Consider the following 25,528-nt stretch of genomic DNA (forward strand, 5'->3'; position numbering starts at 1 on the left):
GTTGGGGGAAGGTGGGGATACATTGGCTGTGGGCGGGGTGCGGTCTGCTGCGTCAAGCATGACGTGGTGTGTGTGGTTAGACTGTGAGCCATATGCCTTAAGCTGGTTAATATGGAACCACGCGGTCTTCCCATTGGAGTACTTAATTTTATATACGGAGGAGCTTACTTTGTCCGCAACGGAGTCCCGTAAAATGGGAACCTTGGTCAGATTCAATGCTGCGGGGGAGTCCCCATCTCGTAAAGATGTGGTGGGTTAAAATCTTCGCAGTAGTCTTTGCCGTGTTAGTCCTAGATGGGAATGCTTGTACCCATTTTGTAAACGTGTCTATCACAACTAACACGTACTTGTGACCATTCCTGCTAGGGGGCAATGGTCCTATAAAATCAATCTGGAGGTTAGTCCAGGGGCCATTAACGGGGCGGGTGTGGCTAAGCTGAGCTTTCTTCACGTATCTGTTTTGGGCACAGATAAGGCAATTTTCCACAGTGCGTGACGTCTTCCTTTAAATTCGGCCACCAACAAAGCTGCCTGAGGTGGGCTGTAGTGTGATCAATTCCCTGATGTCCATGACTCTCATGGAACAAACAAATAAGCTGATTCCTGTCCTGTTCAGGAACCACATAAAGGGTGTCTTTTAGGATCACACCGTCATGTGTGGTCAGTGCATTTTTAAACCTATTGTATGGGGCTGGACAGCTTCCTTTCAAAATCTCCCTGACTGTCTTGCTTCTGGGCCTGAACTAAATCCTCGATATTAGTCTGGGAGAACAGGGGCGTCATTCTCCGACTCCCCGCCGGGTCGGAGAATCGCCGGGTGCTGGCGTGAATCCCGCCCCCGCCAGTTGCCGAAGTCTCCGGCACCGGATATTCGGCGGGGGGCGGGAATCGGGCCGCGCCGGTTGGCAGGCCCCCCCCCCCGCTGGATTCTCCGGCCTGGATGGGCCGAAGTCCCGCCGACAAATTGCCTGTCCCGCCGGCGTGGATTAAACCATCTTTTGAACGGCGGGACAAGGCGGCGTGGGCGGGCTCCGGGGTCCTGGGGGGGGCGCGGGGCAATCAGGCCCCCAGGGGTGCCCCCACGGTGGCCTGGATCTGGCCCCGGGGGATGCCCCCACGGTGGCCTGGCCCGCGATCGGGGCCCACCGATCCGCGGGCGGGCCTGTGCCGTGGGGGCACTCTTTCCCTTCCGCCTCCGCCACGGTCTCCACCATGAATAGGTGGAAGAGACTTCCTCCACTGCGCATGCATGGGAAACTGTCAGCGGCCGCTGACGCTCCCGCGCATGCGCCGCCCGGAGATGTCAGTTCCGTGCCAGCTGGCGGGGCAACAAAGGCCATTTCCGCCAGCTGGCGGGGCGGAAATTCCTCCGGTGCCGGCCTAGCCCCTCAATGTTGGGGCTCGGCCCCCAAAGATGCGGAGCATTCCGCACCTTTGGGGTGGCACGATGCCCGTCTGATTGGTGCCGTTTTGTGCGCCAGTCGGTGGACATCGCGCCGTTTCGGGAGAATTTCGCCCCTGAACTGCATTCACTGGGGCGCTTTCGGGGGGGTTCCAAAAATGTCCATGCCTGGAACATGCTTTAGCCAGTGCGTTGGCTTTTACATTTCCAGGTGGGGAGGAACAGTGGTGACTTCGGACTTTAATGATGCCAAAAATCCTGTCCTGTGCTTTGTCTAAAATGTGCCTGAGCAATGGGGCAGAAGGGAGGGGTTTTCCATCTGCGGAAACAAATCCTCTTGCTTTCTGTGAGGCTGTTACAGACATAGAGGCTGTCCGAGTATATGTCTGCTGGGCTGGGGAAGGAATCTGGGTGGTCTATAATGTACGCAATGGCTGCTAGTTCTGCCGTCTGCGCGCCTAAGTGTCCTGGTAGTTTTAACGAGATTTCTTCGACATAGATGTTGAATCCTGTAATGCGCTTCCCGTCTAATACAGTGGAAGAACCATCCACATAAATCCTTAAAGGTGCGCACGTGTCTGTGTGCTGGGGGCTCTGGGGTGAACTACCTATCTTTTGGGGGGTGTTTTTGCGATAAAGGGGCCTGCGTTGTGGTGCAGTGATATGATTTCACATTCGTGGGGGGGTGCCTGGGTATTGAAGGTTGTCGGCTAGGAAAGTCTGGGTCTTGGTCCTTTTTACAGGGATGTCCCGTCCCTGCAAAAGAAGGGTCCATCTGGCTGCTCTAATCTGGTTTACTGTACCGTCCTTAAGTCGTCCATCTAGTAAAAGTTGGGTCGGGGTGTGTTCCGTGAGGATTGTGATGGGGTTTAGTCCGGTGATGTATGAAAAGTGTTGGACTGCCCAGAAAACTGCGAGCAGGTGCCTTTCACAGGCCGAAAATCCCTTCTCCACAGGATCTAAAACTCTGGAGGCATAAGCCACGGGTCTTAACTGTTCGTGCCGTTCCTGGAGGAGCACGGCTGAAAGGGTGCAGTCTGTGCTAGCTATCTATAGCATAGGGGGAAAGCGGGTCTGGAACCTGTAATGAGTGTGCGCTTTAAAACATCTACAGCATCCGTGTGCTGCGGAAGCCATTCCCAAGGGGCTCCTTTCTTTAGCAGTTCCGAGAGGGGTGCTGCCTTGGTGGCGAAACCGTCAATATGGTTTCGGCAGTAGCCAACCATTCCTAAAAACGACCGGAGGGCTGAAACATTCTGGGGAAGGGGCAATTTGACAATCGAGTCAATTATTTTATGCTCGATCTCGCGTTTACCATGTGTGATAATCATTCCCAAATATACCACTTTGTCTTTCAAAAGTTGGGCTTTCATGGGGTTTACTTTGCATCCGATCTGCTGTAGGAGTTCAGCCAGAAGCTCGATGTGCTCTGCCCTGGTGTTTGTCTGCAGTAATAGGTCGTCCACATACTGGACCAGACATTCGGGGCGAGAAAATTTTGATATACCATTTGCCAGCTATCGGTGGAAAATGGTGGGGGAGTTGTGGAATCCTTGTGGAAGGCATGTCCACGTGTACTGCTGACCTTTAAAAGTGAAGGCAAATTTATACTGGCACGCTTTTGTCAATGGAATGGACCAGAATCCGTTACTGATGTCCAAAACCATAAAATATCGTGCGTTGAGTCCCTGTTTGAGCATGGTCTCGGGACTTGTGGCTACCGTGGGGGCTGCTGCGGGGGTGACTTTGTTGAGTTCCCGGTAATCGATGGTCAGTCGCCATGATCCATCGGGCTTTCTCACTGGCCAAATCGGGGCATTATTAGTAGAGGCTACCAATCTAAGTACGCCTTGTTCTAATAAGCTGTCGATAACCTTTGAGATTTCTCCCTCTGCCTCTTGGGGAAATCCGTATTGCTTCTGGGGTCTAGGGTCAGGTCCTAGTCATTCTGCCGCAGTCATGTTTATGACTTGCAAATGCGGTCCTGTTCTTCTGAAGAACTGCCCTAACCTGTTTGTCTGCACTAATCGTGGTCGGGTCAAACCAAAAATCACCGACTGCGCTAATCTTGTTTGCATACTCACCTACTGTGAGCGTTGCGGGGGCTCTCGTTGATTTTGTCATTTTCCAGACACATTGGTTTGCTGGGTCAAATGAAAGGTTGTGGGAGTTCATTAAATCAATGCCCAAAATGTGTTCTGCTGTGTGGTCCAGAACTATGGGGTGTTTTGTCGTAATGTTGCCAATTTGAATGGGTACAGGGGCTGTGATGTGTCCCTGCTGTGAGTGGCCTGTGAAGCCACTGAGGGTGATTGTGGCTGTAGTGGGCCACGTGTTTTTTTGGAACATGGTGGAGGAATTAACTGTGGTGAGGGACAATCCTGTGTCCCAGAGAAATTCGATGGGCTGACCCCATATTTTCGCTGCAACGACTGGTCGGCCGGACCTATCCCAAAGGGTGTCGCAGACCCAACTGAGGGAGCCCGAACACTGTCAGTCATAGAATCATAGAATGTACAGTGCAGAAGGAGGCCACTTGGCCCATCGAGTCTGCACCGGCCCTTGGAAAGAGCACTCCACTTAAGCCCCATGCCTTCACCCTATCTCCTTTATTCCCGGAACCCAGTAATCTCACCTGCTGTTCTGCCTTTTGGTCACTAAGGGCAATTTAGAATGTTCAATCCACCTAACCTGCACATCTTTGGACTGTGGGAGGAAACCGGAGCACCCGGAGGAAACCCACGCACACACTGGGAGAACGTGCAGACTCCGCACAGACAGTGACCCAAGCCGGGAATCGAACCTGGGACCCTGGAACTGTGAAGCAACTGTGCTAACCAGTGTGCTACCACGCTGCCCTTCAGTTACGTTCAGGTCTGTCTGGTCTGAATGGGTGTTACACTATGTATGTGCTTTGTCCTGTTACTATTCAGAGTGCCTGCCTGCTGGGCTCTCTGTGGCTTTCCTGGGGCATTGCATTCTCGTGCAAAGTGTTCTAATTGTCCACAGTTGTAACACTCCTGTGGTTTCTGTGGGGGGCTGTTCCTGCCTTCGTTCACCCATGCGGGGTTCTGGTGCGTTTTAACTGCTTGGATATCCGCCTCTGCCTGCTGTTCTTCGGGTTTCCTAATTGCGGGTTTGTTTTGGACAGATTGCTCCCAGAGCGGGACAACCTTTTTAAAACCCATTTTTCGTTGTGCGCTTCTTCCGAGGGGTCATAATTGGTACAGGCTTTTTGTGGCATGGGAGATAAGGGTGCGGGTCCATTTGGCCATGTTGTCTTGGGGCAAATGGGCACGGTCTAAGATTCCAAAAACGGCTGTAAAATGAATCCACAGGCGTCCAGCAAACGCTGTGGGGTGTTCGGTTTTCTTCTGCCTGCACTTATTTAGGCCTTCTACTGGGTCACCTCTGTTGTAACCGATTGCATCTAGGATCGCCGTGTGCATCTCTGCAAGGGTGCCTTCTCCTACATTCTGTGGGTCGGAAGGGCTGCTACAACCGAAGGGTCTAGGCTTAAAACTGTGAGCTTCACTTGCTCACGCTCATCCACGCCGTACATGGTCGCCTGCTGCTTCACTCTAGAAAAGAAGTGGTGGGGGTCTGAGGTGGGGAGGAACGGTGTGAACTTTTTGCACGCGTCCCGTAATTGGGTCACGGTTAAGGGGGTGGTGTAAAGGAATTCCGCGTCTCCTTCCGATGTGACTGTGCGGTGGGTGGTTGCTGGATTCATGGGTGCCTGATCTATCTGCTCTGTGGGGGGTTGAGGTGCTTTTCTCTTTTGGGTCTTTCCATGCGCACATGTTCCCTGAACATACCTATGTGCAGTTTTGTTTAATTCTTGCCCTGATGGCCGTCTTCCTCATTTAATTGGGATCCAAAGGTGCTCTGAAACCCATTTTGCACTGAAAGCAAAGACTGCAGTTCCGCAATCTGCTTCCTGCATTTCGCACGATCTAATGAGCTTTGTCTGTGCTCCGTGGTGGCAGCATGGAGTGCTCTTAACACTGCCTTTAGATCGCTGTACTGCCTTTGCAATGCCTCCACCTGTTTCTCTGTCTCTTCTCTTACCAGGACTGCACGTTGCGTGTCCTGATAGGCCTTCTTATATTGGGTTTGGAAGCTGCTCAGATGAGCTAGACAAGACTGGTGTGCCCACTTGGCATCATCCACCTCTCTGTCCTTTGCTGCCAACTTCCTTCTTAATTCTATATTCTCCCTCTCGATCTCACTAACATCCACCTTGCTCATTCGATGTGTCTCTTCTACCTCTTTGCGGAGCATCTGAACGACCTCCTCTGTGCCTCGCAATTGTGCCAAACAGGACACGATTGCCATCGGCTTGCGTGTTTTTCCTAAGCTTTTCTTATGGATTTCTGACAGGTTCTCCCACCAAGTATGTCCTATACTCCCGGGTCCTGTTTCCTCATTCCTCAGAATTTACTCCAAAGGGGCCATCCTTTCCCTTTGAGATATTTTCTAATCTCTTCTTCCCAAACAGGACACTGTCCTACTCTACTGCTGGTCGCTGCGACCTCAAATTCCTGGGGGTTCATAAGGCGTTCCTAAAGTCTGTATAAAAGACAGACAGAAAGCGCACTTAGTAAGTGTTGCGCAGGTCAAAGAGACACAGCCTGAGTGAGTGTGAATTTGAAACTTGGTAATTTGGTGCAGTGAGGTAACCAGGGAAGGTAAGTGATAAATCTAATTCTGTTGTTTTTCAGTTAAACGTGAAGTGTAGATTAGTGTCTGATTGGCTGAAGCTGCCCCCACCCTAATTGCTGAGAGGCAGTTATCTGGCAGTCACCTGAGGCCTGTTTAGGGGCACAAAGGTACACATTGTATTCTTCTCTTTGAAGTTTAAGTAGTGTGAGTCATCCTACAGTCTGTATAAAAGACAGACAGAAAGCGCACTCAGTAAGCTTTGCGCAGGTCAAAGAGACACAGCCTGAGTGAGTGAGACACAGACAGAGTGAGAATTTGAAACTTGGTAATTTGGTGCAGTGAGGTAACCAGGAAAGCCAAGTGATAAATCTAATTCTGTTGTTTTTCAGTTAAAAGTGCAGTGTAGATTAGTGTCTGATTGGCTGAAGCTGCCCCCACCCTAATTGCTGAGAGGCAGTTATCTGGAAGTCACCTGAGGCCTGTTTAGGGGCACAAAGGTACACATTGTATTCTTCTCTTTGAAGTTTAAGTAGTGTGAGTCATCCTAAAGTCTGTATAAAAGACAGACTGAAGTGACATCACAGAAAAGCTGTGGCCAGAGTGGCTGGTTGGGAATCTGCACTAAATTAAAAAAATTAGGCATTGGTAACTAATTAAACATAATTACTTAATTATAATTTAGAGGGGGATCTAAGCCAGAGATCGGAGAGTAGTATATTTAGGTTTCACATTTATAGTAGAAATTTAGTGCTAGGAAACAGATAGTTAACAGTAACTTAAAATTTTGTTTAAAAAAAAGATTTAACTTTAATTTACTAATTAATTGACGGAATGTCAGTTAGAGGGGTGCAGTGCTCTGACTGTGAGATGTGGCAGGTCCGGGAGGCTTCCAGCGTCCAGGGTGACTTCATCTGCAGAAAGTGCACCCAACTGGAGCTCCTCACAGACCGCATGGTTCGGTTGGAGCGGCAATTGGATGCACTTAGGAGCATGCAGGTGGCGGAAAGCGTCATAGATCGCAGTTATATAAATGTGGTCACACCCAAGGTGCAGGCAGAGAAATGGGTGACCACCAGAAAGGGCAGGCAGTCAGTGCAGGAATCCCCTGTGGTTGTCCCCCTCTCGAACAGGTATACCCCTTTGGATACTGTCGGGGGGGGATAGCCTATCAGGGGAAAACAGCAGCAGCCAGAGCAGTGGCACCATGGCTGGCTCTGATGTTCAGAAGGGAGTGTCAAAGCGCAGAAGAGCGATAGTAATGGGGGAATCTATAGTCAGGGGCACAGATAGGCGCTTCTGTGGACGTGAAAGAGACTCCAGGATGGTATGTTGCCTCCCTGGTGCCAGGGTCCAGGATGTCTCCGAACGGGTAGAGGGTATCCTGAAGGGGGAGGGCAAACAGGCAGAGGTTGTTGTACATATTGGTCCTAACGGCATAGGCAGGAAGGGGCATGAGGTCCTGCAGCAGGAGTTCAGGGAGCTAGGCAGAAAGTTAAAAGACAGGATCTCTAGGGTTGTAATCTCGGGATTACTCCCTGTACCACGTGCCAGTGAGGCTAGAAAAAGGAAGATAGAGCAGCTAAACAGCTGGTGTAGGAGGGAGGGTTTCCGTTATCTGGACCACTGGGAGCTCTTCTGGGGCAGGTGTGACCTATATAAGAAGGACGGGTTGCATCTAAACTGGAGAGGCATAAATATCCTGGCCGTGAGGTTTGCTAGTGTCACACGTGAGGGTTTAAACTAGTATGACAGGGGGGGTGGGCAACAGAGCAATAGGTCATAAGGTGAGAGCATTGAGGGAGAACTAGGGTATAGGGACGTGTGGCTCTGAGGCAGAGCAGACAGGGAGAAGTTGCTGAACACAGCGGGGCTGGTGGCCTGAAGTGCATATGTTTTAATGCAAGAAGTATTACGGGTAAGGCAGATGAACTTAGAGCTTGGATTAGTACTTGGAACTATGATGTTGTTGCCATTACAGAGACCTGGTTGAGGGAAGGGCAGGATTGGCAGCTAAACCTTCCAGGATTTAGATGTTTCAGGCGGGATAGACGGGGATGTAAAAGGTGTGGCGGAGTTGTGCTACTGGTTAGGGAGGATATCACAGCTGTACTACGGGAGGACACCTCAGAGGGCAGTGAGGCTATATGGCTAGAGATCAGGAATAAGAAGGGTGCAGTCACAATGTTGGGAGTTTACTATAGGCCTCCCAACAACCAGCGGGAGATAGAGGCGCAGATAGGTAGACAGATTTTGGAAAAGAGTAAAAACAACAGGGTTGTGGTGATGGGAGACTTCAACTTCCCCAATATTTTCTGGGACTCACTTAGTGCCAGGGACTTAGACGGGGCAGAGTTTGTAAGGAGCATCCAGGGGGGCTTCTTAAAACAATATGTAGACAGTCCAACTAGGGAAGGGGCGGTACTGGACCTGGTATTGGGGAATGAGCCCGGCCAGGTGGTAGAAGTAGGGGAGCATTTCGGGAACAGTGACCACAATTCAGTAAGTTTTAAAGTGCTGGTGGACAAGGATAAGAGTGGTCCTCGGGTGAATGTGCTAAATTGGGGAAAGGCTAATTATAACAATATTAGGCGGGAACTGAAGAACCTAGATTGGGGGCGGAGGTTTGAGGGCAAATCAACATCTGACGTGTAGGAGGCTTTCAAGTGTCAGTTGAAAGGAATTCAGGACCGGCATGTTCCTGTGAGGAAGAAGGATAAATACGGTAATTTTCGGGAACCTTGGATAACGAGAGATATTGTAGGCCTCGTCAAAAAGAAAAAGGAGGCATTTGTCAGGGCTAAAAGGCTGGGAACAGACGAAGCCTGTGTGGCATATAAGGAAAGTAGGAAGGAACTTAAGCAAGGAGTCAGGAGGGCTAGAAGGGGTCACGAAAAGTCATTGGCAAATAGGGTTAAGGAAAATCCCAAGGCTTTTTACACGTACAAAGAAGCAAGAAGGTAGCCAGGGAAAGAGTTGGCCCACTGAAGGATAGGCAAGGGAATCTATGTGTGGAGCCAGATGAAATGGGTGAGGTACTAAATGAATACTTTGCATCAGTATTCACCAAAGAGAAGGAATTGGTAGATGTTGAGTCTCGAGAAGGGTGTGTAGATAGCCTGGGTCACATTGAGATCCAAAAAGATGAGATGTTGGGCGTCATAAAACATATTAAGGTAGATAGGTCCCCAGGGCCTGATGGGATCTACCCCAGAATACTGAAGGAGGCTGAAGAGGAAATTGCTGAGGCCTTGACAGAAATCATTATATCCTCACTGTCTTCAGGTGATGTCCCGGAGGACTGGAGAAGAGCCAATGTTGTTCCTCTGTTGAAGAAGGGTAGCAAGGATAATCCAGGGAACTAAAGGCCGGTGAGCCTTACTTCAGTGGTATGGAAATTACTGGAGAGAATTCTTCGAGACAGGATCTACTCCCATTTGGAAGCAAATGGACGTATTAGTGAGAGGCAGCTTGGTTTTGTGAAGGGGAGGTCGTGTCTCACTAACTTGATAGAGTTTTTCGAGGAGGTCACAAAGATGATTGATGCAGGTAGGGCAGTGGATGTTGTCTATATGGACTTCAGTAAGGCCTTTGACAAGGTCCCTCATGGTAGACTAGTACAAAAGATGAAGTCACACGGGATCAGGGGTGAGCTGGCAAGGTGGATACAGAACTGGCTAGGTCATAGAAGTCAGAGAGTAGCAATGGAAGGATGCTTTTCTAATTGGAGGGCTGTGACCAGTGGTGTTCCGCAGGGATCAGTGCTGTGACCTTTGCTGTTTGTAGTATATATAAATGATTTGGAGGAAAATGTAACTGGTCTGATTAGTAAGTTTGCGGACGACACAAAGGATAGTGGAATTGCGGATAGCGATGAGGACTGTCAGAGGGTACAGCAGGATTTAGATTGTTTGGAGACTTGGGCGGAGAGATGCAGATGGAGTTTAATCCGGACAAATGTGAGGTAATGCATTTTGGAATGTCTAATGCAGGTAGGGAATATACAGTGAATGGTAGAACCCAAAAGAGTATTGAAAGTCAGGGAGATCTAGGTGTACAGGTCCACAGGTCACTGAAAGGGGCAACACAGGTGGAGAAGGTAGTCAAGAAGGCAGACGGCATGCTTGCCTTCATTGGCCGGGGCATTAAGTATAAGAATTGGCAAGTCATGTTGCAGCTGTATAGAACCTTAGTTAGGCCACACTTGGAGTACAGTGTTCAATTCTGGTCACCACACTACCAGAAGGATGTGGAGGCTTTAGAGATGTAGAGGCTTTTACCTTATAGCCCTGTTAGTTACGCATGCATTAACACGCTTCCGAATTACGAGGATTGATCAGAACTGCTTGAACACTTGTGGTTTTTTTGTTCCCAATTGGATTCTTAATTCAAATTTTGGGTTCTCCTGGAGTGGTTAGGCCACTTCTAAGTCGGGTCCCGGCGGAGTAGCCAGTAAATGTTGCTAACTTTGGTTGGCTCTTAATTTGTTGCCCGTTGTGTCTTTACTTAATTTGCTCTGTTTCTATAACCTTTGCTCTGGAGTCGCCAGGTATCTTTATGATACCGCCACGAGGTTCAAGTTCAAGTACTGATCAATAACTCGACACACCAATTAGTAAGATTCAAATCAAAACACATTTATTATACACAGTCAATCACTACTCATGCATAAAACTCTACTTACTAGACTATCTCTATCACTAAAAGGCCTATACTTAGCTTCGGAACTGGCCCACCAGTCTGCAGGATTCAAAAGCTGGTATGGACTGGTAGCTAGGAGCACCTATCTCGTAGCGAGCGTTGACTGGAGACTTACTTGGTTGTTGCGGCAGCTAGGCAGTTCACTGTCAAGGGTTGGTTCGCGCTGCTGAGTGACCCTGCCAAGAAGACCGATTTCAACTTGGGGGCTATACTTTATAGTCCCCAGGGGCTTCGCGCCGTTCGGGGTGGACCCCGTATCTGGTTCCAAGTGATTGGACTACGTTCCGGTCACTTGGATCGATTTCTCCAATACTGGAGTTGTTCCCTGATCGCTGAGCGGTCCCCGAGTGTCGTTGGCCTTCCTTTGTCTTGGCTCCTGCTGGCGCCGAGGAGTCTGGCTTGGCCTTATTCACCTTTCATGTTTCAATTGTTCCCGGGGATCGCTCATTAGTATGCAGATGGCTGTGAGTTTCAGTGCTGTCTGGGCTTCTGCAAGTTCTAATACACAGGAGACTTTGCACTTGCTGGTTTTTCCTGGCTTGGCTGAATTTCCCTGCATTCTTTGCGGATCTCCATTTTAAGTCGGGAAGTGGCCAACCCAGGTGGCTACACAACAAATGATAATAGTTGCCATGGTCATGTTGACCAAGATAAGAAGAACAAGGGGGAACCATAGGAACACGCAACCCAGGTGGAGGGGGGGGAGGGGGGGTGGGGAGAGAACGGGCTGGAGAGACATAAAAGAGATAACGCGGGAGGGAGGGGGCAAACCTCCTGCCCCCCACCACCCCCTAGCCACAGGGGAAACATGGCCAAAGCCAATTGGGGAAGAAAAGAAAGAAGGGGGGGGAAGAAAAGAAAGAAGGGGGGGAATGGGGAGAGGAAAGGGAGAAACACTCACCCCCAGACCAACCAGGGGGGGGCACAAGGGGGGTGGGTGGGAGAGGGGCAGGCTGGGTGGGGCGGAGCGGGGGGATGGACGGACCGCATGCCAAGGGCAGCACGGTAGCACAAGTGGATAGCACTGTGGCTTCACAGCGCCAGGGTCCCAGGTTCGATTCCCCGCTGGGTCACTGTCTGTGCGGAGTCTGCACGTTCTCCCCGTGTCTGCGTGAGTTTCCTCCGGGTGCTCCGGTTTCCTCCCACAGTCCAAAGACGTGCAGGTTAGGTGGATTGGCTGTGGTAAATTGCCCTTAGTGACCAAAAAAGGTTAGGAGGGGTTATTGGGTTACGGGGATAGGGTGGAAGTGAGGGCTTAAGTGGGTCGGTGCAGACTCGATGGGCTGAATGGCCTCCTTCTGCACTGTATGTTCTATGTCTATGTCTATGTCTAAGTCGGATGCCAGCAGACTGTATATAGGAAAACTCAAGGGAAGGAAAAGACAAACCTTTCTGTATTGTACAGTAATTGAACACGACCAGCAATGTACATAATTGTTTATAATTCTTGAAAATACCAATAAAAAGATTTCAGAAAAATATGTTGACCAAGCTTAATTTTTAATTCCAGGTTTTAATTCCAGCAACTATGATGGAGGGATGAACACTTGTCCCCAGAGCATTCACCCAGCCGACAGGATTAATACCCAGTGAAATCATCACAATGCCACCATCTCCCACAACTGGCAACAGCAGGGGCGGGAAATTCTATCCATCCACACACTGCTGTAAATACGAAGCATAATGGCCTCAGAGGCTGAGAAAATTCACCAGGACAGTGTAGAGGGAGCTTTACACTGTATCTAATCCTGTGCTGCTGTACCTGCCCTGGGAGTGTTTGATGAGGACAGTGTAGAGGGAGCTTTACTCTATATCTAACCCCTTGCTGTATTTGCCTTGGGAGTGTTTGATGGGGACAGTGTAGAGGGAGCTTTACTCTATATCTAACCCAGTGCTGTACCTGTCCTGGGAGTGTTTGAAGGCGACAGTGCAGAGGGAGCTTTTCTCTGTATCTATCCCAGTGCTGTACCTGCCCTGGGAGTGTTTGATGAGACAGTGTAGAGGGAGCTTTACTCTGTATCTAACCCTGTGTTGTACATGCCCTGGGAGTGTTTGATGGGACAGTGTAGAGGGAGCTTTACTCTGTATCTCATCCTGCCCTGTACATGCCCTGGGAGTGTTTGATGGGATAGTGTAGAGGGAACTATACTCGTATCTAACCCCGTGTTGTACCTGTCCTGGGAGAATTTGATGTGGACAGTGCAGAGGGAACTTTCTTCTATATCTAATCCCAGGCTGTACCTGTCCTGCAAAAGATTGATGGAGACAGTGTAGAGAGATCTTTACTTAGTACCTAACCCCATGCTGTACCTGTCCTAAACTGTTAGATGGGACATTGTAGAGGGAGCTTTTCTCTGTATCTAACTCCGTGCTGTACCTGTCCTCTGAGTGCTTGATGGAGACAGTGTAGAGGGGGTTTTACTCTGTTTGTAACTCCATACTGTACCTGTCCTGGGAGTGTTTGATGGGGACAGTGTGGAGGGGTTTTACTCTGTATCTAATCACAAACTATACCTGTCCTAGGTGTTTGATGGGACAGTGTAGAGAGAGCTTTACTCTGTATCTAACCCTGTGCTGTACCTGTCCTGGGAGTGTCTGATGTGGACAGTGTAGAGTGAGCTTTACTCTGTATGTTTTAGAACATAGAACTGTACAGCACAGTACAGGACCTTCGGCCTACGATGTTGTGCCGAACTAGTCTGAAACTAAGATCAAATCAACCTATTCCCAATCATTCTAGTGCACTCCATATGCCTATCCAATAACTGCTTGAAAGTTCCTAAAGTGTCCGACTCCACTACCATAGCTGGGAGTGCGTTCCACGCCCCAACCATTCTGAGTAAAGAACTTATCTCTGACATCCCTCCTATATCTTCCACCATGAGCCTTATAGTTATGCCCCCTTGTAACAGCTACATCCATCCGAGGAAAAAGTCGCTGAACGTCCACTCTGTCTATCCCTCTCATCATCTTATACACATCAGTTAAGTCACCTCTCATCCTCCTTCGCTCCAATGAGAAAAGCCCTAGCTCCCTCAACCTTTCCTCACAAGACCTACCCTCCAGTCCAGGCAGCATCCTGGTAAATCTCCTTTGCACCCTTTCCAATGCTTCCACATCCTTCCTATAATGAGGTGACCAGAACTGCACACAATACTCCAAATGTGGTCTAACCAAGGTCTTGTACAGTTGCAGCATAACCTCACGGCTCTGAAACTCAATCCCCTGTTAATAAATGCTAACACACGATAGGCTTTCTTCACGGCTCTATCCACTTGGGTAGCAACTTTCAGAGATCTATGGACATGAACTCCGAGATCTCTCTGCTCCTCCACATTCTTCAGAACCCTGCCGTTAACCCTGTAATCCGTATTCAAATTTGTCCTACCAAAATGAATCACCTCACACTTATCAGGGTTAAACTCCATCTGCCACTTTTCAGCCCATCTGCATCCTATCAATGTCTCTTTGCAGCCTACAATAGCCCTCCACATTATTCACTACTCCACCAATCTTGATGTCATCAGCAGATTTACTGACCCAACCTTCAACTGCATCACCCAAGTCATTGATAAAATTCGCAAATAGCAGAGGACCCAGCACTGATCCCTGTGGAACACCGTTGGTGACTGGGTTCCAGGATGAAAATTTACCATCGACTACCACCCTCTGTCTTCTATGTGATGCCAGTTACTGATCCAATCGGCCAAATTTCCCTCTATGCCATGCCTCCTTACTTTCTGCATGAGCCGACCATGGGGCACCTTATCAAACGCCTTACTAAAATCCATGTATACAACATCAACTGCTCTACCTTCATCTATGTACTTCGTTACCTCCTCAAAGAATACAATCAAACTTGTGAGGCAAGACTTACCCCTCACAAATCCGTGCTGACTATCTTGGATTAAGCTGTATCTTTCCAAATGATCTTAAATCCTATCCCTCAGGACCCTTTCCAATAATTTACCTATGACCGAAGTGAGACTAACCAGCCTACAATTCCCAGGGTTATACCTATTCCCTTTCTTGAACAAGGAGACAACATTCGCCTCTCTCCAGTCTTCTGGCACTATTCCTGCAGACAGTGAGGACATAAAGACCAAAGCCAAAGGCTCTGCAATCTCATCCCTCGCCTTCCAAAGAATCCTAGGATATATCCCATCAGGCCCAGGGGACTTACCTATCCTCAGGCTTCTCAAAATTTCTAACACATCTTCCTTCCGAATATGGAAAGGGATGGAAAGGGATAAGTATACACCGCAGGGCAAGAGTTATAGCTGGGGGAAGGGCAATTATGATGCCATTAGACGTGACTTGGGGGGGATATGGTGGAGAAGTAGGCTGCAAGTGTTGGGCACACTGGATAAGTGGGGCTTGTTCAAGGATCAGCTACTGCGTGTTCTCGATAAGTATGTACCGGTCAGGCAGGGAGGAAGGCGTCGAGCGAGGGAACCGTGGTTTACCAAGGAAGTGGAATCTCTTGTTAAGAGGAAGAAGGAGGCCTATGTGAAGATGAGGTCTGAAGTTTCAGTTGGGGCGATGGATAGTTACAAGGTAGCGAGGAAGGATCTAAAGAGAGAGCTAAGACGAGCAAGGAGGGGACATGAGAAGTATTTGGCAGGAAGGATCAAGGAAAACCCTAAAGCTTTCTATAGGTATGTCAGGAATAAGCGAATGACGAGGGAAAGAGTAGGACCAGTCAAGGACAGGGATGGGAAATTGTGTGTGGAGTCTGAAGAGATAGGCGAGATACTAAATGAATATTTTTCGTCAGTATTCACTCAGGAAAAAGATAATGTTGTCGAGGAGAATGCTGAGCCCCAGGCTAATAGAATAGATGGCATTGAGGTACGTAGGGAAGAGGTGTTGGCAATTCTGGACAGGCTTAAAATAGATAAGTCCCCGGGACCTGATGGGATTTATCCTAGGATTCTCTGGGAGGCCAGGGAAGACATTGCTGGACCTTTGGCTTTGATTTTTATGTCATCATTGGCTACAGGAATAGTGCCAGAGGACTGGAGGACAGCAAATGTGGTCCCTTTGTTCAAAAAGGGGCGCAGAGACAACCCCGGCAACTATAGACCGGTGAGCCTCACGTCTGTAGTGGGTAAAGTCTTGGAGGGGATTATAAGAGACAAGATTTATAATCATCTGGATAGGAATAATATGATCAGGAATAGTCAGCATGGCTTTATGAAGGGTAGGTCATGCCTCACAAACCTTATTGAGTTCTTGGAGAAGGTGACTGAACAGGTAGATGAGGGTAGAGCAGTTGATGTGGTGTATATGGATTTCAGCAAAGCGTTTGATATTGCGGTAGGCTATTGCAGAAAATACGGAGGCTGGGGATTGAGGGTGATTTAGAGATGTGGGTCAGAAATTGGCTAGCTGAAAGAAGTCAGAGGGTGGTGGTTGATGGGAAATGTTCAGAATGGAGTACAGTCATAAGTGGAGTACCACAAGGATCTGTTCTGGGGCCGTTGCTGTTTGTAATTTTTATCAATGACCTAGAGGAAGGCGCAGAAGGGTGGGTGAGTAAATTTGCAGACGATACTAAAGTCGGTGGTGTTGTCGATAGTGTGGAAGGATGTAGCAGGTTACAGAGGGACATAGATAAGCTGCAGAGCTGGGCTGAGAGGTGGCAAATGGAGTTTAATGTAGAGAAGTGTGAGGTGATTCACTTTGGAAGGGATAACAGGAATGCGGAATATTTGGCTAATGGTAAAGTTCTTGAAAGTGTGGATGAGCAGAGGGATCTAGGTGTCCATGTACATAGATCCCTGAAAGTTGCCACCCAGGTTGATAGGGTTGTGAAGAAGGCCTATGGAGTGTTGGCCTTTATTGGTAGAGGGATTGAGTTCCGGAGTCGGGAGGTCATGTTGCAGCTGTACAGAACTCTGGTACGGCCGCATTTGGAGTATTGCGTACAGTTCTGGTCACCGCATTATAGGAAGGACGTGGAGGCTTTGGAGCGGGTGCAGAGGAGATTTACCAGGATGTTGCCTGGTATGGAGGGAAAATCTTATGAGGAAAGGCTGATGGACTTGAGGTTGTTTTCGTTGGAGAGAAGAAGGTTAAGAGGAGACTTAATAGAGGCATACAAAATGATCAGGGGGTTGGATAGGGTGGACAGTGAGAGCCTTCTCCCGCGGATGGAAATGGCTGGCACGAGGGGACATAACTTTAAACTGAGGGGTAATAGATATAGGACAGAGGTCAGAGGTAGGTTCTTTACGCAAAGAGTAGTGAGGCCGTGGAATGCCCTACCTGCTACAGTAGTGAACTCGCCAACATTGAGGGCATTTAAAAGTTTATTGGATAAACATATGGATGATAATAGCATAGTGTAGGTTAGATGGCTTTTGTTTTGGTGCAACATCGTGGGCCGAAGGGCCTGTACTGCGCTGTATTGTTCTATCTTCTATCTATCTACCTCCTCCAGCCTACCAGCCTGTATCGCACTATCCTCCTCAACAACATGGCCCCTCTCCTTTGTGAACACTGAAGAAAAGTATTCATTTAGGGCCTCGCCTATATCTTCAGACTACATGCACACGTTCCCACTACTGTCCTTGACCGGCCCTAATTTCACCTTGGTCATTCTTTTATTCCTCACATAAGTGTAAAAAGCCTTGGGGTTTTCCTTGATCATACCCGCCAAGGACTTCTCATGTCCCCTCCTAGCTCTCCTAAGCCCTTTCTTGAGCTCCTTCCTAGCTACCTTGTATCCCTCAAGTGCCCTAACTGAACCTTGTTTTCTCATCCTTACATAAGCCCCCTTCTTCCTCTTGACAAGACAATCAATCTCTTTTGTAAACCATGGTTCCCTCGCTCGACCATTTCCTCCCTGCCTGACAGGGACATACATATCAAGGGCACGCAGTATTTGCTCCTTGAACAAGCTCCACATCTCAATTGTGCCTATCCCTGACAGTTCTTGCTTCCATATTATGCTCCCCAATTCTTGCCTAATCGCATCGCAATTATCCTTCCCCAGTTATAAACCTTGCCCTGCCGTATGTTCCTATCCCTCTCCATAGCTGTCACCAAATTGAAAGTCACCGAATTGTGGTCACAATTTCCAAAGTGCTCTCCCACAACCAAATCTAATACTTGGCCCGGTTCATTACCCAGTACCAAATCCAATGTGGCCCTGCCTCTTGTCGGTCTATCCACATATTGTGTGAGGAAACCCTCCTGCACACACTGGATAAAAACAGCCCCATCCAAACTGTTTGAATTATAGTGGTTCCAATCAATATTTGGAAAGTTAAAGTCACCTATGACAACTGCACTGTGACTACCGCACCTATCCAAAATCTGCATTGCAATCTTTTCCTCCACATCTCTGCTATTGTTTGGGGGCCTATAGAAAACTCCTAACAAAGTGACTGCTCCTTTCCTATTTCTAACTTCAGCCCACACTAGCTCAGTAGACAGATCCTCCTCAAACTGCCTTTCTGCAGCCATTATACTATCCTTGATTAACAATGCAACTCCTCCACCTCTTTTACCACCTTCCCTAATCTTACTGAACCATCTAAACCCCGGAACCTCCAACAAACATTCCTGCCACTGTTCTATCCACGTCTCCGTAATGTCCATAACATCATAGGCCCAGGTACCAATCCATGCTTCAACCTCACCAACCTTATTCTTGATGCTCCTCGCATTGAAGTAGACACACTTCAAACCACCTTCATGCCTGCAGGTCCACTCTTGTGACCTTGGTACCTTCCTCAGTACTGCACTACCCTCAACTTCCTGAACTCCAGCAATGCTATCTCTTGGACTACAAATCAGTTTCCCATCCCCCTGCCAAATTAGTTTAAACCCCCCGAAGAGCTGCAGCAAATTTCCCTCCCAGGATATTGGTGTCCCTCTCGTTCAGGTGTAACCCGTCCTGTTTGTACAGGTCCCACCTTCCCCAGAATGTGTTCCAATTATCCAAGTAACCCTCCCTCCTACATCATCCCTGTAGCCACGCGTTTAACCGCACTCTCTCCCTGTTCCTCACCTCGCTAGCACGTGGCATCGGCAACAAACCAGAGATGACAACACGGTCTGTCCTGGCTCTCAGCTTCCACCCTAGCTCCCCAAATTCCTGTTTTACATCCCTGTCCCTTTTCCTACCTATGTCGTTGGTACCGAAGTGTACCACGACTTGTGGCTGCTCCCCCTTAAGGATCCTGAAAACACGATCAGAGACGTCATGGACCTTGGCACCCGAGAGGCAACACACCAACCGTGAGCATCTATCGTTGCCACAGAACCGCCTATCTGTACCTCTAACTATAGAGTCTCCAATAACTAATGCTCTCCTGCTCTCCCCCCTTCCCTTCAGAGCCACAGGGACAGACTCAGTGCCAGGGACCTGGTAACCGTGGCTTACCTCTGGTAGGTCCCCCCCGCCACCCCCAACGGTATCCAAAACGTATCCTGTTATTGAGGGGGACCAACCGCAGGGGATCCCTGCACTGACTGCTTCTTCCCCCTCCTTTTAAATGTCACCCAGCTACCTTCACTCTTAGGAGTAACTACATCCCTGTAGCTTCTATCTATAACCGACTCTGCCTCCGGAATGATCCTCAGTTCATCCAGTTCCAGTTCCCTAACACGGTATTGGAGGAGCTGGAGATGGGTGCACTTCCCGCAGGTGAACTCAGCAGGGCCACTGACGGTGCCCCTCACCTCGAACATCCTGCAGGAGGAACACTGCACTGCCCTCTCTGCCATCCCTTCCATTTATCCACTTGACAATCACAGAGAAAAAAAAGCTTACCTGATTGTCACACTCCCCGCAGGTTAGAGGTGGTGGAAGGGTGGAGAGAGGAAAAGGAAAGAAAAGCTTACCTCACCGACTCACCACACAGTCTTTTTTTTTGGTTAGAGGAGGAGGATGGGTGGGAGACACTACCTGTGTAGTGTCTCGGATTTAGCCACTGCCTGAAATATATTAATTCTAGAAACTCACCAGACAGCAGCTTTCCACAATTCACTCCCCGCAACAGCCAATCAGTGTCGCCGCTCTGTCGCCCTCTGCAGGATACTTGCCTCAATTTGTCCCCGCAGTCTATCCTCACTGAGTGCTCCTTCTAGTCGCAGTGACTGCACCTGAGGCAAATCACTCCCCCCAACATCCAATCAGTGTCGCCACTCTGCCGCCCCCATGCTATACCTGAACTAGGGTTGTTTGATGGGGTCAGTGTAGAGGGAGAGTTATTCTGTATCTAACACCGTGCTGCTCCCGTCATGGGAAGGTTTGATGGGGACAGTGTGGAGAGAATTTTACTCTGAATCTAAGTCTATGCTGAGCCTACCCTGGGGGTGTTTGAAGGGGACAGTGCAGAGGGAGCTTTACTCTGTATCTAACCCTGTGCTATACCTGTTCTGTGAGCATTTGATGGGAACAGTGTAGAGGGAGATTTGCTTTCGTCTAACCCTGTACTGTACCTGTCCTGGGAGTGTGTGATGGGGACAGTGTAGAGGGATCTTTACTGTGCATCTAGTCCTGTGCTGTACTTGTCCTGAGTGTTTGATGAAGACAGTGTAGAGGGAGATTTGTTTTTGTCTAACCGGGTAATGCAGCAGATGCGTAATGGGGGATGCCCAGAGTGTCAAGGGATGGGTTTTGTGTGTGTGCGGGGGAGGGGGGGGGGCAACTCATAAAATTTACAGTGCAGAAGGAGGCCATTCAGCCCATCGAGTCTGCACCGGCTCTTGGAAAGAGGTCCCTACCCAAGGTCAACACCTCCACCCTATCCCCATAACCTAGGGGCAATTTTGGACACTAAGGGCAATTTATCATGGCCAATCCACCTAACCTGCACATCTTTGGACTGTGGGAGGAAACCGGAGCGCCCGGAGGAAACCCACGCACGCACACACGGGGAGGATGTGCAGACTCCGCACAGACAGTGACCCAAGCCGGAATCAAACCTGGGACCCTGGAGCTGTGAAGCAATTGTGCTATCCACAATGCTACCGTGCTGCCCTCTGTTAGTAGTACAAACTCCTTCATGAAACAAATCGTTCCCATTCATTTTTGGCTTCATTTATTGACCCGACAACACGATGGAGAACACATCATAGTCACCGATATGCTCCACAGTCCAAGTCCTCACCACTGCTGACCCCTCACATTCCACTGAACACTCCCCGACCCCTCACTACCACTGACCCTGAAACTCTGTTGGTAGACCAACAGCTCACATCGTAATGCATAAACTCAGCTCAAAGTTATCTTCAAACTAATAGAGGCATATTCTGTGTGACGGGGGAGGGGCAGTGTGACGGGGGAGGGGCAGTGTGACGGGGACGGGGGAGGGGCCGTGTGACAGGGAGGGGCCGTGTGACAGGGGAGGGGCTGTGTGACAGCGGAGGGGCCGTGTGACAGGGGAGGGGCCGTTGACAGGGGAGGGGCCATGTGACGGGGAGGGGCTGTGTGATGGGGAGGGGCCGTGTGAGGGGCGTGCCGTGTGACGGGGAGGGGCCGTGTGAGGGGCGTGCCGTGTGACGGGGAGGGACTGTGTGGCGGGGAGGGACTGTGTGACGGGGAGTGGCTGTGTGAGGCGGAGTGGCTGTGTGACGGGGAGGGACTGTGTGACGGGGAGGGACTGTGTGGCGGGGAATGGCTGTGTGACGGGGAGTGGCTGTGTGAGGCGGAGTGGCTGTGTGACGGGGAGGGACTGTGTGACGGGGAGGGACTGTGTGGCGGGGAGGGACTGTGTGACGGGGAGTGGCTGTGTGAGGCGGAGTGGCTGTGTGACGGGGAGGGACTGTGTGACGGGGAGGGACTGTGTGGCGGGGAATGGCTGTGTGACGGGGAGTGGCTGTGTGAGGCGGAGTGGCTGTGTGACAGGGAGGGGCCGTGTGATGGGGAGGGGCTGTGTGACAGCGGAGGGGCCGTGTGACAGGGGAGGGGCCGTTGACAGGGGAGGGGCCATGTGACGGGGAGGGGCCGTGTGACGGGGAGGGACTGTGTGACGGGGAGGGGCCGTGTGAGGGGCGTGCCGTGTGACGGGGAGGGGCCGTGTGAGGGGCGTGCCGTGTGACGGGGAGGGACTGTGTGGCGGGGAGGGACTGTGTGACGGGGAGTGGCTGTGTGAGGCGGAGTGGCTGTGTGACGGGGAGGGACTGTGTAACGGGGAGGGACTGTGTGGCGGGGAATGGCTGTGTGACGGGGAGTGGCTGTGTGAGGCGGAGTGGCTGTGTGACGGGGAGGGACTGTGTAACGGGGAGGGACTGTGTGGCGGGGAATGGCTGTGTGACGGGGAGTGGCTGTGTGAGGCGGAGTGGCTGTGTGACGGGGAGGGACTGTGTGGCGGGGAGGGACTGTGTGGCGGGGAGGGACTGTGTGACGGGGAGGGACTGTGTGACGGGGAGGGACTGTGTGACGGGGAGGGACTGTGTGGCGGGGAATGGCTGTGTGACGGGGAGTGGCTGTGTGAGGCGGAGTGGCTGTGTGACGGGGAGGGGCCGTGTGACGGGGAGTGGCTGTGTGAGGGGGAGGGTCTGTGTCTCGGGGAGGTGCTGTGTGACGGGGAGTGGCTGTGTGACAGGGAGGGGCCGTGTGACGGGGAGGGGCCATGTGAGGGGAGGGGCCGTGTGAGGGGCGTGCCGTGTGAGGGGCGTGCCGTGTGACGGGGGGGGACTGTGTGAGGGGGAGGGGCTGTGTCTCGGGGAGTGGCTGTGTGACGGGGAGGGGCTGTGTGAGGGGCGGGCTGTGTCTCGGGGAGGTGCTGTGTGACGGGGAGGGGCTGTGTGATGGGCGGGCTCTGCGACCACAGACGGGCTGTGTGACGGGGTGGGGCTGTGTGAGGGGCGGGCTGTGTCTCGGGGAGTGGCTGTGTGACGGGGAGGGTCTGTGTGATGGGCGGGCTCTGCGACCACAGACGGGCTGTGTGACGGGGAGGGGCTGTGTGACGGGGAGGGGCTGTGTCCCGGGGAGTGGCTGTGTGACGGGGAGGGTCTGTGTGAGAGGCGGGCTGTGTCTCGGGGAGTGGCTGTGTGACGGGGAGGGGCTGTGTCCCGGGGAGTGGCTGTGTGACGGGGAGAGTCTGTGTGATGGGCGGGCTCTGCGACCACAGACGGGCTGTGTGACGGGGAGGGGCTGTGTGAGGGGCGGGCTGTGTGAGGGGCGGGCTGGGTGACGGTGAGGGGCTGTGTGACGGGGGGGGGGGGCTGGGTGATGGGCGGGCTCTGCGACCACAGACGGGCTGTGTGACGGGGAGGGGCTGTGTGAGGGGCGGGCTGGGTGACGGTGAGGGGCTGTGTGACGGTGAGGGCTGTGTGACGGGGGGGGGGGGGGGGCCGGGCCGGGCCGGGCCGGGCCGGGTGATGGGGAGGGGCTGAGTGATAGGGGAGGGGCCGCGACAGGGAAGGGCCGTGTGACGGGGCGGGGCCGTGTGACCAGAGGACGGGGTCTCTGTGACTGCGGGGAAAGGTCTGTGTGACTGGGGGTAAGGGTCTGCATGACCGGAGAGGGAGCGTGTGATGTGGCGTTTGTTCGTGAACCTCACTCTGATGTCTGGCAATCAGCTTTCCACAAAATGCAAGATCTTTTCTTCAAACAGATCAACAGTTTTTTGAGCCACTGTGTGGTTTCCAGTCAACATTGAGAATGTACACGGAATTATTGCTGTACCATTGGGTGATGCTCTGCTCCAGTTCCCTCAATATTTCCTGGTGAAGCTCGTACAGCTCGCTGACCTCACACAGGATTCGAGTGACTCCTTCCTGTTCCATCACCGGACAAGTTTCACCCCCTACAACACACGCAACAGCTTCCCTGAAATCCTGTAGGAAGAACAATCGCCCATATCTTAATATAACTCTTCAAAGTAATAGAGACATACTCAGAATGACATAATGAGAAACTGAAATTAAGCAATGATTTAATATTTAAACAGAGGCGAGTACAGGAATATAATCTCCAGAACCAATTCTTGTACAAACTCCTTCATGACATGATTCATCCCCATTCATGTTTGGCTGCATTAATTGACCCCACAACCATGGACTATGGTCATAGTCACATCATAGTCACCAATGTGTTCCATAGTTGCCTATGTCCAACTCACTATCGCGAACCCCTCACCAGCCCCAACTCCCTCGCCATCCCACTTACCACACCAAGTTGCCCCTCTCCCAACTCCACTCACTGCAAACAAGGCAGCAAGGACTTGGGAGAGGTGTTGGAAGTTGGGGCAGCAGATAGCAAGGGGGATCACAGTGAGGTGTGGGACATAGGGGAGGGATCATGAGGGGAGACCAGGTATGTTTCACACTGAGCTTCTATAATGCACATAGCCAGAAACAAGAGCACAGTGTAAACAAAGCAGTTAAAAACAAGTTGGTACTCACTGTGTGTAGGAACGTCAGAACACTCAAGTACCTGTGAGAAGTAGACAAAAAGTAACAGACTGACACAAACTTGGAACAAATTATTGTGTCAAAGGAATATTACAGAAGAACATTTTAGATAAAGCTTTGCACTTACGCTCTCTCTGAAGTTGTCATTACTTTTGCAATGTGATAGGCTTCTAGGCCTATGTCACCCTACAACAAATTGAATAAATATTTAGTTACACTTCACTCTCCAAAACTGTAAACTGATTACATGTCCAGAACAGTATGGGAACAGGAGGTCATTCAGTCTCCAGTCTGTTCCATTATTCACTGTGACACTTTGATCTCACCCTTGAAGCATTTTTCCTTGCTCCCAATTTTCACCGAATAGTCAAAGGGGAGAGCAGCTTATGGCCCTCTGGGTCTATGACTTTCATTTCAACCCATCACATTTCTACCTCTTTCAAATCAGATTTAAAATTAACTATTGACCTGCCATCAATTGCCATTTGTGTGATGTGTTAGTCAGGTTGGTTCGATGTGGACTGCACTCGATGCAGTGAAGTTAGTAACAGACGTCTAACACAGGAGAAGATCCAACACTATTTTATTCAACTAGATGAACTGCTGTACATATTCAGCTGTGGGTCAACACTATACTGATCTGACTAGTGACCTTGTAATAGCCTGACCAGACTTATTAGCTACCGCATGGTGTTTGCACTGTGCTAGCTCATGGACTCTGACTGTCTCAGTAGCTGGGTCCCGAGAGAGCGGGAAACCTAGTGCCCTCTGGCTTTATAGTGGTAGTGTCCTGTCTGGTGATTGGCTGCACTGTGTTGTATGCTTACTGGTCATCCTATGTGTCAATCACTGCCTGTCTGCATCTCATTATATACATGAGTGGATATTATGACATCTCCTTTTTTTTTAGTTAAATATATGCCTGACTATATACAAACGGTGATTGAACAAACGTATATACATGGGAAGGTGTCGATAGTGCAGACACATGGCAAACTAAGCAATATTTACAAGAGTTAAGTCGATGGATTCAGTCACAAACATTTACAAAAGATAAGTCTACAGATTCAGTCTTTGTGGCGGACGACAAATTCTTGTCGATCACCGCAGAGGTGGATCAGGAGCCGCCTGCACGTGGAGAGGTGGGATCGCTGCCTCGGGGCAACTGGTTTGACACCAACAGCTGTGGCTGACCAACCGCCCTCAGGCAACTGGACGCGAACATGATCGGCTGGAGCCAGCTCAGGTAAATCCGTGGCATGAGCATCATGTGGCCTTCTGTTGGGCCCGGGACTGTTTCAGTGGGAGGAAACCGGAGGACCCAAGGGAAATCCATGCAGACACTGGGAGAAAATGCAAACTTCACACAGTCACCCAAGGCTGAAA

General features: G+C 50.5%; 1 protein-coding gene across 1 annotated transcript in view; it reads right to left on the minus strand.

Annotated features, from left to right (window-relative positions):
• The window catches only part of LOC140388201 (FYVE, RhoGEF and PH domain-containing protein 5-like), a 1,404,405-nt gene that overhangs the window by 1,209,115 nt on the left and 169,762 nt on the right, over positions 1-25,528 (minus strand). Inside the window, exons 3-5 of the mRNA XM_072471982.1 lie at positions 24,270-24,328; positions 24,134-24,164; positions 23,415-23,566 (exon numbers count right to left, since the gene is read on the minus strand). Of these exons, the coding sequence (XP_072328083.1) occupies positions 23,415-23,566; positions 24,134-24,164; positions 24,270-24,328 (242 nt within the window). The remainder of the gene's footprint in view (positions 1-23,414; positions 23,567-24,133; positions 24,165-24,269; positions 24,329-25,528) is intronic.

Source organism: Scyliorhinus torazame, chromosome 13 (assembly GCF_047496885.1).
Source record: "Scyliorhinus torazame isolate Kashiwa2021f chromosome 13, sScyTor2.1, whole genome shotgun sequence".
NCBI classification, from domain to species: Eukaryota; Metazoa; Chordata; class Chondrichthyes; order Carcharhiniformes; family Scyliorhinidae; genus Scyliorhinus; species Scyliorhinus torazame.